Source organism: Typopeltis vanoorti, chromosome 1, assembly GCF_054136105.1.
Source record: "Typopeltis vanoorti isolate ZY-2024b chromosome 1, IOZ_Tvanoo_1.0, whole genome shotgun sequence".
In the NCBI taxonomy this organism is placed as follows: Eukaryota; Metazoa; Arthropoda; class Arachnida; order Uropygi; family Thelyphonidae; genus Typopeltis; species Typopeltis vanoorti.
In genome coordinates, this window is record NC_143549.1 from 143,908,723 (window position 1) to 143,923,618 (window position 14,896).

General features: G+C 36.5%; 1 protein-coding gene across 2 annotated transcripts in view; it reads left to right on the forward strand.

Moving 5' to 3' along the window:
• LOC150110502 (splicing factor 1-like) overlaps positions 1-14,896 on the forward strand; it is a 125,010-nt gene that overhangs the window by 83,504 nt on the left and 26,610 nt on the right. For both annotated transcript variants that reach the window (XM_090399538.1, XM_090399545.1), the window contains one exon: positions 8,821-8,988. In XM_090399538.1, the coding sequence (XP_090255664.1) occupies positions 8,821-8,988 (168 nt within the window). The remainder of the gene's footprint in view (positions 1-8,820; positions 8,989-14,896) is intronic.

Here is a 14,896-nt window from a genome sequence, read left to right on the forward strand (position 1 = left end):
TTCAATCAGGTAAAAATATAGAGAGCTTTTGCCTGATTATTCCCTGTACTAAGAGGTATTCTTTTTTTGGTTATAATCCTCAATCCAGAGTGATAGAAGATGCTCCATCTCGATCATTAAATGTCTTTATTTCGGGTAATCTGCATGCTTATAGAAGCAGTAGCAACTTTTCCTTGTTCTTTGTATACTTTGCTCTTATTTAATATAGTCGAAACTGTAGACGCACTGCATTCCAGGTCTGCCACAATCATTGTATTACTAGCACTACTTTCATGTTTGCTAATGACTTCCAGCTTTTCTGCTTGCTGCAGATAGGCAACAAAAAATTTCGCATAACGTAAAAAAATTTGCGTTAACTGATTAATCACTTCCTTAAAGCGGGAAATAGTATCATTTCACTCAATTCTGCTAACTGATTATTGCTCATATCAAATTAGTGTTAAGTGAGGTTTTTCTGTGATGTACTTCTAGTTTTTTTAATATTTTAATCCGTTTCATATTTGAATCACTCTTATGACATCAAGCTGATGTAGGCATAAGTCACAACCTGTGTTTGGTGATCTAGTAGCAGGGTCTAATCTACTAAATTTAATTTTTTTTATGAACTTTTAATATTTAATGAATATTGAATTTTATGAAATTCAAATTTGATTTACCACACTTCTAAAGCTCACCATTTGTTCATAGTATCAATGCTGTCTTAAAGAATTTACTTATAGCAAGTCTTTCATTTTAATAAACTGCTTTATTCCATTAATTCCTATGATGAGGGTTGACTGGAACATAATTAGCTCTTATAAGTTTTGTATCCATGAAGAATGCTATCAAGTTGTATTTTTCAGTGAAATCATCTTTACAGTTTTGTTCTTAAAAATTGTCATCAGTTTATTCTTTTTGACAAAATTTTAATCATTCCTGATAACTGAATTAAGAGTAACTTACTTCAGAAGGGGCAAATAAAATTCTGCTATTTAAAGTAACATTCATTCAAAAAGTGAAGTATGAATTAAGAAACTTTATTAATGTACAATTCTGTTTATCTTAGATATTTGAAAAGGCAAGATATGATGCCAAATATGGAAGAACTTCAGTACACTAAACCTTTGATGTTAATGAAATCATGGGTGGTGGATGATTTTTGTTGGCTGATGTTGTCACATTGTTTTACTTATTGGATTATTGAAATGACAGAAAAAAATCATATAGAAAATCATATTTGTGTGTTATGAATTCAGAATAGGCTGTGGTATAACCTATGATCCATCCACAATATTAATGTGGTGTAAGTTCCCAATCTTTCATAAATAGGAAACCTATTAAAAATATCAGTGGCATATGCAGCAATAACGGGATCCTGAAAGATCAGCATACACACGACCACACACAGACAAATGATGTGTGTGTGTGGGGGGGGGGGGCAATATGAATGTAATGAATAGTTTCTAAAGAAATTATAATTTATTTAACAATAGCTTTTATGTAGATTATTTCTTCATCTTTTTTGAACATTGTCATTTTTCAACAGTCTCAATTCTCTAGATCAGGGTTTCCCAAATGGTGTTCTGCGAGAAGTTCTCCTGAAATTTGTCATTTTAGTTTTCTAACCATTTTTCATGAATAAATATTTTATAGTGGAAATATTCTGAGAAGAATAATATTCGTCAATATGTCAAAAAGCTCAGACTCAGAACGCCTGATGACATCTGTGTAGCAAATGTTAATGACCAAGCCATGTATTTTTAAACGTGGAAGTATTCATGAATTATCGTTAATTTTCACACATCGAAACCTTTCAACATTTGGGAAAGGGAATACCACTGTTTATGACCGATTATAACAATTGCCTGCAAGTCGATTACAATAATGGGCTGCATATCCTCTGTTCTAGAAACTGAACGAAGTAACATCTGTGTTGCAAATGTTAGTGACCAATCAGCAAGGAAGTATAAAGAAAATTTTTCCACTGAAATTGAAGATCAAGGTAGTCTGTATCTTGTTCTCAAATCTAGTCATACTGAATACTTTCTTTGCAATCTCGTATTGTAGGGTGAAGGTGCTTGTTTCGAAACCGTAGTGCCGTGATTTTTTTAAAAGTAATAGGCCTACAGATTTAAATTTTAATATGAATAAGAGACAAGGGACTGTTTAATTTTGGTGTTAAGAAATCTCTTATTGAAGATGTTTGTGATGCAACAGATAGTGATTCATCCACCTCCAGCCTACAAAGCGATCTCCAGGATGTACAAAAGGAGGGGGAAACTACCAGCACATAGGAGAAAAAGTCTGCATTCACTCGTAAGTACTTATAATAATATTATAAATTTTTGGTGATCAGAATGGGATATGTCAATGAAAATCAGCACAAATTAATTTAATGATGTTGGCCTGAGGAAACTACAATATGCTACAAGATTTCATTAGTCCAGTAATTGATAACTGATTTAAACGTAATTTTATATTTGTCAATATGCCACACCATAATACATAACATACATAAGTGTACCAATACTCTTTATGATTATGCCATGATTAATTATTAATACATTACAAAATAACCAAGGTGGTCCGTGAAAATTTCAGGATTTGTGAGGTATTCTGTTGTAGGAAAAATCCGGGAAACGCTGCTCTAGATGATTGCTATCACTAAGTGAGGTGGTTTGTGCTGATTCTGTAAATGTTACTCTCCGAACATTGAGCTCTTGTGACCAGCTTGCTCACAAACTTGCTCCTTGGAAGGCCAAACAGGTAGCATTCTAGTTCTACTACAACACATGCTATAGTGGAACTAGACTACTGCTGTCCACTCTGTGATGTGTAAAGATTTCTGCTAACTTCTAGCCCATCACCTAAAAGTGCTCACATCAACAGTGTCTCCATGTATGTTTTTTTTTTTTTGTTTGTTTTGTTTTCCAGGATTAAACTTCCACTAGACTTGCATCTTTTTGACTGAATGCAGCACCACAGCTGTAGTGTGAAACTAGACCACAGCCATCTACTCTGTGATGTATAAAGATTTCTGCCGTGCTCACAAAAAAAAAAAAAAAATAGTATAGGGGTGTAATTATTTTGGTTGTCGTCATTATTATATTCATTTCTCGTTGCTGTTTGATGACACATTGGTAAGTAACAGAACCAAAAAGATTGTTTAGTAGATCTATACACTAAACACTCTTTACAGAAAGCAGATCTTATAAGATCTTTGTGTTAAAACAGGAGAGGTATACAAGTATTTTCAAAAAGTTCCTGCACATAATCTATTTAAAATATATACAAAGTTCAAGCTATTGGAACACATTCTCTTCAAAATATTTTCCTCCCACCTCATGTAGGAGTATTTATCCCCAGAAATGGAATGTGGCTAGGAAGCATATGAGATCCAAGTTCTTCTCATGGCATATAATGATATGTGCACGTATCACTCAAACATTCATATTAGGTTCTGGAGGAGCTGTCTATATCACCAATATACAGTGCAATACAGTTGTACTGTATTGTACTGTACTGTATAGTGTATTGTCATAATTGGGATTTTCCTAAGGGGATAGAAGCTTAACATTTTTTAACTTTTATTTGGCAAAACTAAATGTGTATTAAACTAATGTTTTGCTAGCTTAATATGATGTTTATCCATGCACTAGGATGCACCTGCCAGCTTGGTTATCTGAATAGGTAGTATACCTATTTTCCAATTCCAACCATCCAACAAGCTTGAATCTCCCAATGATCATGGAGGTTTATAAATGTCTTTAGGTGATAGATAAATCACACTTGGTGAGATGATTATACTATTCATTAGTGGACTCAAGTGGCTCAAATAAAGTTCATATTTGGTCTCTAAAGTTTCAGCCATTAGCTACAATATTATATTAACACACACAGTGGGTTTACAGCCTCTCATGGATGGGTTCACATAAACAATAAAAAGAAACCAATAGCTACATGCTTGTTGGCAGAAATAGGATAATTTTACTCCTTCTTGTGATCTTTGGACTGAACATTACCACAAAGAGTAAAATTTTTGCCCATCTGTACTAATAACAAATCACTACAAGGGGCTGTAGTGGTCTCACTTCTAGCCTAAGGTATGTGATATAGGCTGTTTTCCTTAGTTGTATGTGATTTGTGCATGTCTTTCAAGTGCCTAGATGAGTGGGCAAATCATTGGTTTCATTCCATCCTCTTCCCTTGCATGTAATTAGATTCAGCAGCCTGTCATGAACCAGTAACTGGCTTATTTTTTAAACTCATTTAATGCTCTGATAGAGTGGTTAATCCTATCTACATATGTATCATGACCATCATTTGGTTATGTACTTTTAGCCAGTTTGCCTATCTTGTGGAATCTGAAATAAGTTTCTGGAAAGAGAAACACTTCTGCCTCTATAGGACATTGGCTAATTTGCCTTCACTGGAAAAGTCATGATAAAGGTTTTTCACATCCTAGACGGCATTTGAATCCAGATATTTCCATTCAATGGGATTGTTAAAACCGAATGAGCTAACGAGGATCTATATTGGTTTCATATACCTAGTCCATCCATAAATACTGTTATAACTTGAATGACTCATAAACCTTTAATCTATCAGTAAATCATTTACAGCTTTCAGCACATACAAAGCACATGTATAACATGCATATAGCAGCACTAAATGTTCAAAATGTCATCCTTTGGCGTTCTCTCTCTCTCTCTCTCTCTCTCTCTCTCTCTCACACGTGCGCGCGCGAAGTCTGTGAGGGTACATATCAATGGTGGCACGTACAACATCCAACAGAAATGCTGCCACTATTCACTCCAAATCCACCTTCAGGCTGGCGATGCTGGGGTATTGTTTCTTGTGTGTTACTCCCTCATGCTCAAATCACAATTTGAATCCCAACAGATTCTGATCAGGACTTCCAGACCAGGCCAATTCGATGGTCATATGTGATCAGACACATGTGCCTCGAACCACTGTTGTGGTCCTTGCCTTGTGTTCAAGGGTGAGTCCTGTTGAAAGGTCCACTGCCTACAATGAAACAAGGTGTTGTTCAGGAGCCTTATCACAGATTCCAGTATGCTGTCTTGATACACTTTAGCAGAAGTTTTGACCCCTGTCTCACAGAAATGCAATTGTATACCTCACAAGACAGTTGCTGATGTGGGGTGATCACCTCTGTGAGCCAAAGATTCACAGCAAGTGCTATAGCACTTGCTGTGTGACCATTCAGGGCATATTATTATTAAGAGACCTCTAAGGAGCCAGAGACTCATTGAGGGAGGCCACATACTACACACACCAGCTATCATACTTGAATTCATTCACGCTTCTTACACTCACAACACCCAAAGGCAATCCATTCCAATGATGCACCACCCTCTGAGACAAAAATCTAGCCCTCGCACCCTTCTTGGTGGCCTTCGTTCTCAGCTTCCAAGGATGCCCATAAATTGAAAAATTCCATCAATTGAAATCTTCTATGATCCTTTCAGAAGTTTGTAATTCACATATCACCCTTCTTTCTCCTGTTTGCTAGTGTCTTCATAATCAGTATTCCTCAATCCTGATATCATTTTTAACACTCTCCTTTGTACCATTCTCCAATAAACCACAATGGAAACCAGAAGACCAGACCTGCACACAATAGTCCAAGTGCGGTCTTATCAAGGCCTTGTAAAGAGGCAAAATAACATCCTTATCTTTACATCTGAGCGTTTGTTTCAGCATTGTAATTATCTTTTGAGTTGTATTTGCAATCTTTGCCACATCTTCAACTTCCTATCTATTAACGCTCCAAGATTCCTGTAATCCCACCAATATAATATGACATTGGATATCTAATCATGCCGAAGTGAATGACTTGACATTTACTCACATGGAACTGACACCCATTTTCCCATGCACACAATCCCAGCTGATTTAAATCATTCTGCAAGTACTGCATATCAGCAGCATTACTGATTACCCTACCTATCTTTGCATCATCAGCAAATAGCTGTATGTCACTTGTCAAATCCTTCCCAATATCATTAATGTACAGATTGAATAACAGTGGACCAAGCGTCCTTGTGGTACACCAATTGTTACCTTAAACGCCTTCAGACTCAGATCCCCCATATATCACTTTTTGATATCCGTCAATCAGCCATCCTCTTATCCATGCTAATATTGTATAACCCAAACCCATTTTCTCAAATTTATGCAACAGTCTACCATGCTGTATTCTGTCAAAAGCCTTAGCAAAATCCAAAGGTATCATGGTGTATCCATTCCCCTTGTCTAGTTCAATGGTAACATTGTTATAGAATATGAGCAAGTTGCTAAGACATTGCCTTCCATAGTAAACCCATTTTTGAATGCGAACCCTAACCAATTTTTCCAAAATCTTCACCACCACTCCTAAGATACTGATTGGTTGATAGTTGGATACATCGGTCTTTGCACCACCCCTTGTGCAATGGAATTACCATACATTCCTACCATTCTTGCAGAATCTTCCTTGTTCTGAGACTCATTAAACAGCCTGGTCAAAGGAATGGCCAGTTCAGCTGAATGCTCTTTTAGCACATGTCCTGATATTCCATCAGTCCCTATTGCCGAATTCTTATTCAGTTTGTGCAACATCTCTAAAACCTCAGCCTCACATGCCTGCATTTCTTCATCTAGTGAAGAGGTAACAGTGAGCTCGATGTTGCGTTCACCAGGTTGGTAGCGTTTAACAAAATGGACACTCATTAACGGAACAACCTCTTCTGCATCTGTAATCCTCATGCCATCTGGATTTATAAGAGTTATTCTTTCTTTTACTTGCAGCATATCGATAGAATGCTTGTGGATTGTCTTTAGCACACAGAGCCAGTTTCTTTTCATACTCAGACCTTTGCTTTACGTACAACAGTTGTGACTATTCTAGCCTGCTGCTTATAACGTTCATAACAGATGTCAGTGTGATAATTTTTCCAGTTAAACAACTCTTCAATGGTGAATACCTTCTCATCTGTGAAGAGGGTGTCTATTGTTTGCACACTGGATACTAAAATCAAAGGTACCGTCTGATGGCAGAAGGTGCCTTTGATTTTATCAGCCTCTGCCACATAAGTTGTAGTGTTAGGTGTCCAGTAGTACAATGTGATAGGCTTTCACCGGCAGGTCATCAGTTAGTACACATGACATCGTTCTCTGCAAAATGTTCATCTCTCGTGCCTTCACAGCTCAAAAGCTGTTGATTCCTAATGCAGCATGGTCAACCCTGTTCTTTGGCAGTCAGATACATCTTCTGTATTGTTATAACAGTTAATAGTTGAATACACAAACATCCTGCTGATCCCAAGTGTTTTTGGCATGTTGAAAAAAGCAGGTGGCTGCATTCCAACCTTGTGAAGTGCTATTACAGCTACATGGTTTTTCATAATCTTTCCACTGCATTTTAACCTGTACAGATAGACAGCTGCTTCTCTCTAGCTACAGTACTTATAAACACGCGAATGGTGGCAGGACCGGATTTAGACTTGCTGAGGCCCTAAGCTGTACAAAACCCAGAGGCCTCCTACAGTTTTAAATTACATCAGCTGGTCTTTTTGTTTTTTTATTTGAGGCCCTAAGCTGTAGCTTTTTAGCTTATATGTAAATCCGGCACTGAATGGTGGCTGCACACAGCACCATTAATGGAACCGGGCTCACGTAATTCTGTGTGTGGAAGTTGTAACGGTATTTATGGCAAGGCTGCATACATAAAATATTGTCAGCTCTATTTCCTGTATAGCTTCCCTCAAAAAAAAAAAAAAAAAAAGATAAAGAAAAGATAAGACATGAATATAACTACATAACCATGAATTTTTTGTATATCCACATTTATAAAGAGTGATGTGTGACTTATAATGATGTACTGTGTAGTCATGGATATGCAATGACATATCCACAGTATTTTCATTTGATGTACAGGCAGTCCCTAGCTTACGAACGAGATATGTTCCTAATGAACAGTGCATATGCGGTAATAATAACAACAATACTATAATTGCTCATATATGGCAATAATAATACAGTGTAATACTGTAATAATACAGAAACTATTCTGCTCCTACTTTTAATTTAAACAAACAGAACATAAAAACTAACTCATACAAAAAGTTTAGATAGGAGAAATTTCAAGAAAGAATATCAAAGGTTGCATCAGTGTCTTGCTTACTGGAAGGGGCATTTTTGAGGCAAGAAGGGTAGGCTAACATTAATTGGAAGATGATATGAGTATGGATCTGGTGCTGGAGAATCAGGATTTGATTCTGTTTCTGGAGGAGGGGAGCTTACCACTGAAGTCAGTCATCACATCATCTTCCGTAGCCCTGAATGCTTGCAGAAATGTATGCAGTAAGTAATAAGCTTAAATGCAGAAATGACTCCCTGGTCCATTGGCTGTAGTAATGATGTAGTGTTGGGTAGTAAAAATACGACCTTTACATTAGGGTGAAGGTCATCTAAAGATGTTGGATATCCAGGAGCATTTTCTAGCACAAGCAGAATTTTAAAGGTTTATTTATTTATTTATTTATTTTATTTTATTTTATTATTATTTTTTTTTGTGAAAGAAACTCGTTCCCAAATTATTAATTTAATTATTATCCTTATGGGAATCCTTGGGAGCCCATTCATAAGTATGGAATGCCGTAAGTCGGGTCATCCATAACCCAGGGACTGCCTTTATTTATGTAGTTAAGTTTCTTGTGAACAGAATTTAAGAGTGTAGAAGTGGAAATGAGGTTTTTTTTTTCTGTCCAATGTTGTTTAACATTAATACCATTTTTTTCATGAACCTTGCTGCAGTTTCTAAAATTTTTATTCCAGTACATGTCTCTGATGGCAGAATTAGGAGAAGGTCCGCCACCCCCACCTAAAACAGGAACAACTAGTACACCATCTGTTTCTGCTCCTACTCCACTGGCTGCACCACAAGGTCCTCCTCGGGCTATTATGCCACCACCTGGACCACCACAACAATTCCAACAGGCTCTGGTAAGTATTATTAGATTTGGTAAATATTTAAATAAATGCATTTTTGTCATCATCATCAAATTCCTGACATTTACCCTCAAGGGGTGTACTTGATATGATAATACCACGTGAAAAATTTACATCATTACTAACTTCCTGCCGACAATTTTCTGCCAAATCAATCTGTTACCTGTCAAAGCTACAACATTGTCAGATCTTATATTTATATATCTATCTTCTAAGGCACTTTTTACCGTATCAATCCACCTATATATATCTTGGTCTTCCTCTTGGTCTTTTTCCTACCAACCTGACAGAGAACACTTGTTTGGCAAATCTTTCCTTGCCCATTCTGTTTAAGTGACCATATCACCTGAGATTAGCTCTGCTAACGCATTCCTGGATGCTGACAATGTCAAGTTCTTTCCTAATATCCTCGTTTTTTATATGATATTGCCATTGATACCATCTGTTCACACCCCTAATCTTTCTCAGGACTCTCATATCTGCGGTCTCTAGTCTCTGGTCAAGTGTTTTACTTCTGACCCAGCTCTCAAGATCCGTAAGTTAAAATTGGTTTGAACACTGTCTTGTATATACAGCTAATTTAGTGTTTTGACTAATTTCTCTCTTATTCCATATAAATTTATTCAGTTGACTTCCTACCTTACCAGCTTTGTTGATTCTGTTGTCTATTTCCATATTTAATTTACCATCTTCACTAAAAATCGTGCTTAAGTAGCTGAAATGTTTTACTTGTATATAGGCTCTCCATTCACAATGCAGTTGACATTTTCAATGCTTCTGCCTATTTTCATTATCTTTGTCTTGTTATTGCTGACCTTCATACCATATCTATCACAACAGTTATTCAATTTAGTCAGGGAATCTTGCAGACTTGTAGCGGATTTATTTAGAAGTATAACATCATCCGCATATAGCAAGGAGCTGACATTAACATCTCTAATTTTGATATCAGGTTTAATACCATTTTTCCTTCATAATATAATCCATATAGGTAATGAGTAGCAGAGCTGATGATGTACATCCTTTCTGACACCAGATTTAACATTAACCCATCTCCCTGTACTGCCTTCAATTCTAACTGCTGACTTACAACCTCAGATAAAGACTACGTATTGCTTGATATAATGATCCACTGACACAATACAAATGTAGTGTTTTGAATAGCTTCTCTCTTGGCATCTTGTCATATACTTTTTCCAGATCTTCAAAACTTAAATACAGATCTTTGCTATATTCCCATGCTTTCTCAACTATTTGTCATAAAGTGAATATCTGATCCTGACAGCCTCTATTTGGCCTGAATCTAGCTTGTTCCTCACCAAGCTTCTCTTCACAATCCTTCTGTCAGTAAAGAACTTGTCATTAACCCTTTGATGAGTAGAGTAGTATGTATACATCAGCTCGCTTCTATCCTCTTTTTTGAAATAGACTAAATGACTGCATATGTTAAAATTTTAACTCAGTAAAACCTTAAATTTATGTCAGCTTTTGAGTTTTTGTAGCAAGTGCTGGAATCTCTTTGGACCCGCCCCCCTCCTTTTTTTTTATCTAATTATGTGCCAGAGAAGGTGAAATTTTTAATTCACTCCTCAAAGGATTAACATTCAAGAATGTGTAAGCAGAGCTAATCTAAGATGGGGTCACTTGAAAAATCAAAATGTAAAGTTAAAGATTTTCAGAACATGTCTACCAGTGAAAGACAAAGATATAAAGTAAATTGATGCAGTTAGGATTGCATTTAGAAGTATAAAATGTAAGAACTGATCAAATCACATAGCTTACAAGATCAGTTTAAAAGAAAGCTGATAATCAGGAGCTAGTCACAAACTTTTAATTTAAATTGTGAATATCTAGTATATTCCTTTGAGGATATACACCAGAAAATTTTAGCATGTGCCAAAAGGATATTCAGATTGTGACTTTTCATGACAGTATGTTATGTTTAGTAAAATTTTATGCAATAATTGAAAGATACATGCACAATACTACATGCTTTTGGCACCAACAGTGTTGGTGGATTCACTTGTTTATGCTGGAGGTTTTTGTCTTTTATTTATATATTTATATAATGTAATAATTAAAGATACCAAGAAATTATATTCTTGGTTTAATCCAATCTTGGTTCAAAATGTTATCTTCTTCTTCTGCAGCTTCTCCCACTTAAATGGGGTCACTGCACATCCTCCTGTCTTGGGCTGTCACCACATCCAAGTTCTTCATCCTCAAGTCCTCTTCTACCAGCTTCCTCCATCTCTTCTTTGGCTGCCCACGCTTCCTCCTTCCATGCAAATCCATCTGCATGACCCTTCTTCCCACATATTCGTCCTCCCTCCTCATCACATGACCAAACCATCTCAACAGTATTATGGTTCAAAATGTAATAATTAACTAAATTACTTTGATAAGTATGTATATCGTAGGGATGCACTGAATATTTGGTTTTGCTTCAGCATTTGGCCACTTCAACATATTTTTCAAATATTCAGCTTTGGCTGAATCAGCGGGAAGATTCGTTATTTGGCCAGTCAAAGCAGAAGAATTCCTTACATGTATCATAACCAAGTTGAGTTTTCAAGGCTAATGAGTAAACTTATTCCACAATACAGTTTCTCAGAAATTTCTTTTGGCACTAACTCTACTAGCCTATTCCTTGAATTTCTTTCAAAAGTCAAATATTTATGAAGAAGCCAGACATGCTACTCCAAAAAAATTTAGAAAAAACTCATTTTCCTATGTCTTAATTTATCATGAATTCATTTTGATTATTAAATCCATAATTATTCTCTGTTGTGTGGAAAGGGAAACTGCGACCCTAGCACTTATTCTAGCAGAAGACATTGCCAAAACCATGTGAGATATGGCAGTGATCATACCATACAGCATCTACAGACATTAAATGTGAAATTTTTTTAATATTTTTGTTATTTGAATGAACAAGCACAATATTTTGTTCTGGTTTTTATACTGTATTGTGTTTTAAGCACAATGTTCTTTATGAAATTAAATAATAGTTTTATTATGCTAAAATGGAGGATATTATAGATCCTTATATATTTCATAGCCAAATGTACATGCACAATACTACATGCTGTTGCTACCAGCAGTGTTGGTGGATCCAGCGAGCTTATGAGAATGAGACCAGAATCACAGTTGCTTCACTTAGTCACATTGGATTATTACCCATTTTTTAATCGTTCTTCATTCTGCAGTTTGGCCAAAGCATAATTAAATTAATTAAATTTTAGAATTTGCAAATTAAATTTTATAAACATTTTTGAACAAAAAAAAAATTTATCAATTTTTAATGAGTATTTAAAAAAACGCATGTTTCTAAAATTTAATAATCAGCATGCTTCAGTTGAAGATTTGGTTCTCTAACCATAATCCTGCAATGGTTCATCTCTAGTATATACTATATTGTATGAGTGGTTTCCGAAGAGTAAGGTAACACATTTTTTTTCTTCTAATAATGGTGAAAGGAAATGAGATAAAACACAGTGGACAGATAGCAGTGTGGTGCTACTTTTGCCTCAGCTAATTCCATTTGCAAGATGGTATCTATTTAGTGAGTGTTGAAGGTGTCTGTGACGTTATTTGTTTTTTTGCAAGTAAAAGGGTCTTCAAGTGACATTTGCCATAAACTGATTGCTGTGTATGGCAAAAAGGTGTTGTGAAAGAAGGAAGTGTGTTTATGGGCAATGAATTTAAAGCAGGCCGTGGTGACCTCGAAGATTGACATTGGGCATGCAGGCCTTTGTCAAGCAAGACAGAAGACAACATTTCACGCATTAAGGACATCATTCTTGAAAACTGGTGAGTGAAACTGCATGAAATTATACAAGTGCTGAAATTGATTAAGTTCACTGTTTATGAAAGCGTTCGTGATGTCCTTGCATTTTGAACGGTGTATTCTCACTGGGTGTCCCGACAGTTATCAGAGGAGCACAAAGAAACATGCATGGAGATGTGTCTGTAGAATCTGTTGCGATGTAGCAACAAAGGCAAAGATTTTCTCGCTCACAAAACATGGGTTCTTCAACTCGCCCCAAAGAGTAAACAAGACTTCATGACCTGGAAACATCCACAGTCTCCGGTGTGCAAAAAATGTAAAAGAAAAAAAAAGTCATGGCCACAATGTTCTGGGATCGCCAAGGTGTTCTGCTAGTGGACTTCTTGCTGAAAGGAGAAACAATCAAATGCAGAGCTTTACTGTGCAATGTTGGGCAAACTGAAAGTCGACATTTGACATAAATTACCAAGACTTCTGATGGGAGTGTGATTTTGGTGTGCCATAACGCCACCCCACACACTGTGCACACCACTCGTGAGCGGTTTGCTGTAATTTTTGGGAAACTGCCAGATCCCCCCCCCCCCTCCCCCAATACACAGCCCAGACTTAGCGCCTTCAGACTTCCATTTGTTCAACCTCCTCAAGTGTAGTAAAATACCTTTCCGAAAGGTATTTTACTACATAGAAGAAGTTGATTAGGTAGTGTGATGTTGGTTATTGGGTGTGGGCACAGACTTCTCTTCAGTACTGGTATTGATAAACTGATCTATCATTGGGACAGGTGCATCAATAAATATGGAGACTTTGTGAAAAAGTGGTGCTTGTTCACTTATTTCTTGGTGTATAATTTCAAGTTCCTATTATTAAACATCCTCAAGAAGAAAAAAAAAAGGGTTTTCCTTGCTTTTCAGAAACCCTTTGTATATATGTACATAATGTAAAAGTATATACAGTAGTGTATAAAAGCTAAGGACGAACTGCATTTTTACCTGTATATGAAAAAGTTTCCTTACTACAGCCAAATGTGGAAGTGATTTATTGCTAGCATACTAATAAATTATATTACACAAAAAAGTGTTATAAATTTCCTAAGGACGTAGTTAAGGTATTAATTTACATAGCAGAAAACTCTACAGAGAGACATTTCAGTATGGAATATGTCCAACCCAAACTGCGATGCTGCTCTCACGTTGTACCATGCTTAGCACCAAGTGATTCAGGAGTTTTTGAGGTAAACTGGTCCACTTCTCCTTCAGAGCAAAAATAAGGCCTCTGTTTTCGATAAATTTCAAGCAGCAGTGCTTCTCCCTATTGCATCCCAACCATGTTTCATTGGGTTGAGATCTGGGAGCATGCTGGCTACTCGATTTGATTAATATCCTTGGTCTCCAGAAGTATCTCCATTGCTCATGTACAGTATGGTATGCCATTGTCATCCATAAAAATGAATTCTTCATCTACATAACCGCAGAACAGTCGAAAATGAAGTTGACTTGTAGCTCGTTGAGCCCATTAAGCATAACGCCTCATCACACCATTACCCAAGCACCACCATATCTGTCCCTTTCTAGAACATTCTTGCGATGGCAAGCAGTACCACTTTCATGCAAGATCAAACCCGGTCATTCTCTATTTTTCCAGTACTTGTGGTTCGGTGCGTCCATTAAACATAATGTTTCCCCACACCATGACCTCATCATCACCGTATTTGTCCCTTTCAAGAACATTCTCACAATGGTAAGTAAGCAGCACCACTTTCATGCATGATCAAGTGTCATCTAGAATCAGAGAAAAGACTAAAATGACTCTCATCTGTAAAGAGTACATTAGCCCATTGGTGTCTTGTCCAATTTTTATGGATACAACACCACCAAAAACATGCTCTGTGATGAGCTATGGATTAATTGCTTTGAGACATTATAAGATATCCAAGTAATTGGATATCTTGTAACTTCTTTCCTTCAAACACAATTCTCTTAGTGCAGCCTTTTGCATTTTATCCTGTTGAGTACTGTCACATGACCCCTTTGTGTGCAATTCGAAAATTTGAATGTGTACTTGAATGCGAAATCATCAGTTGTACAAGTTACCACAAGTGGATTTATCTGAATT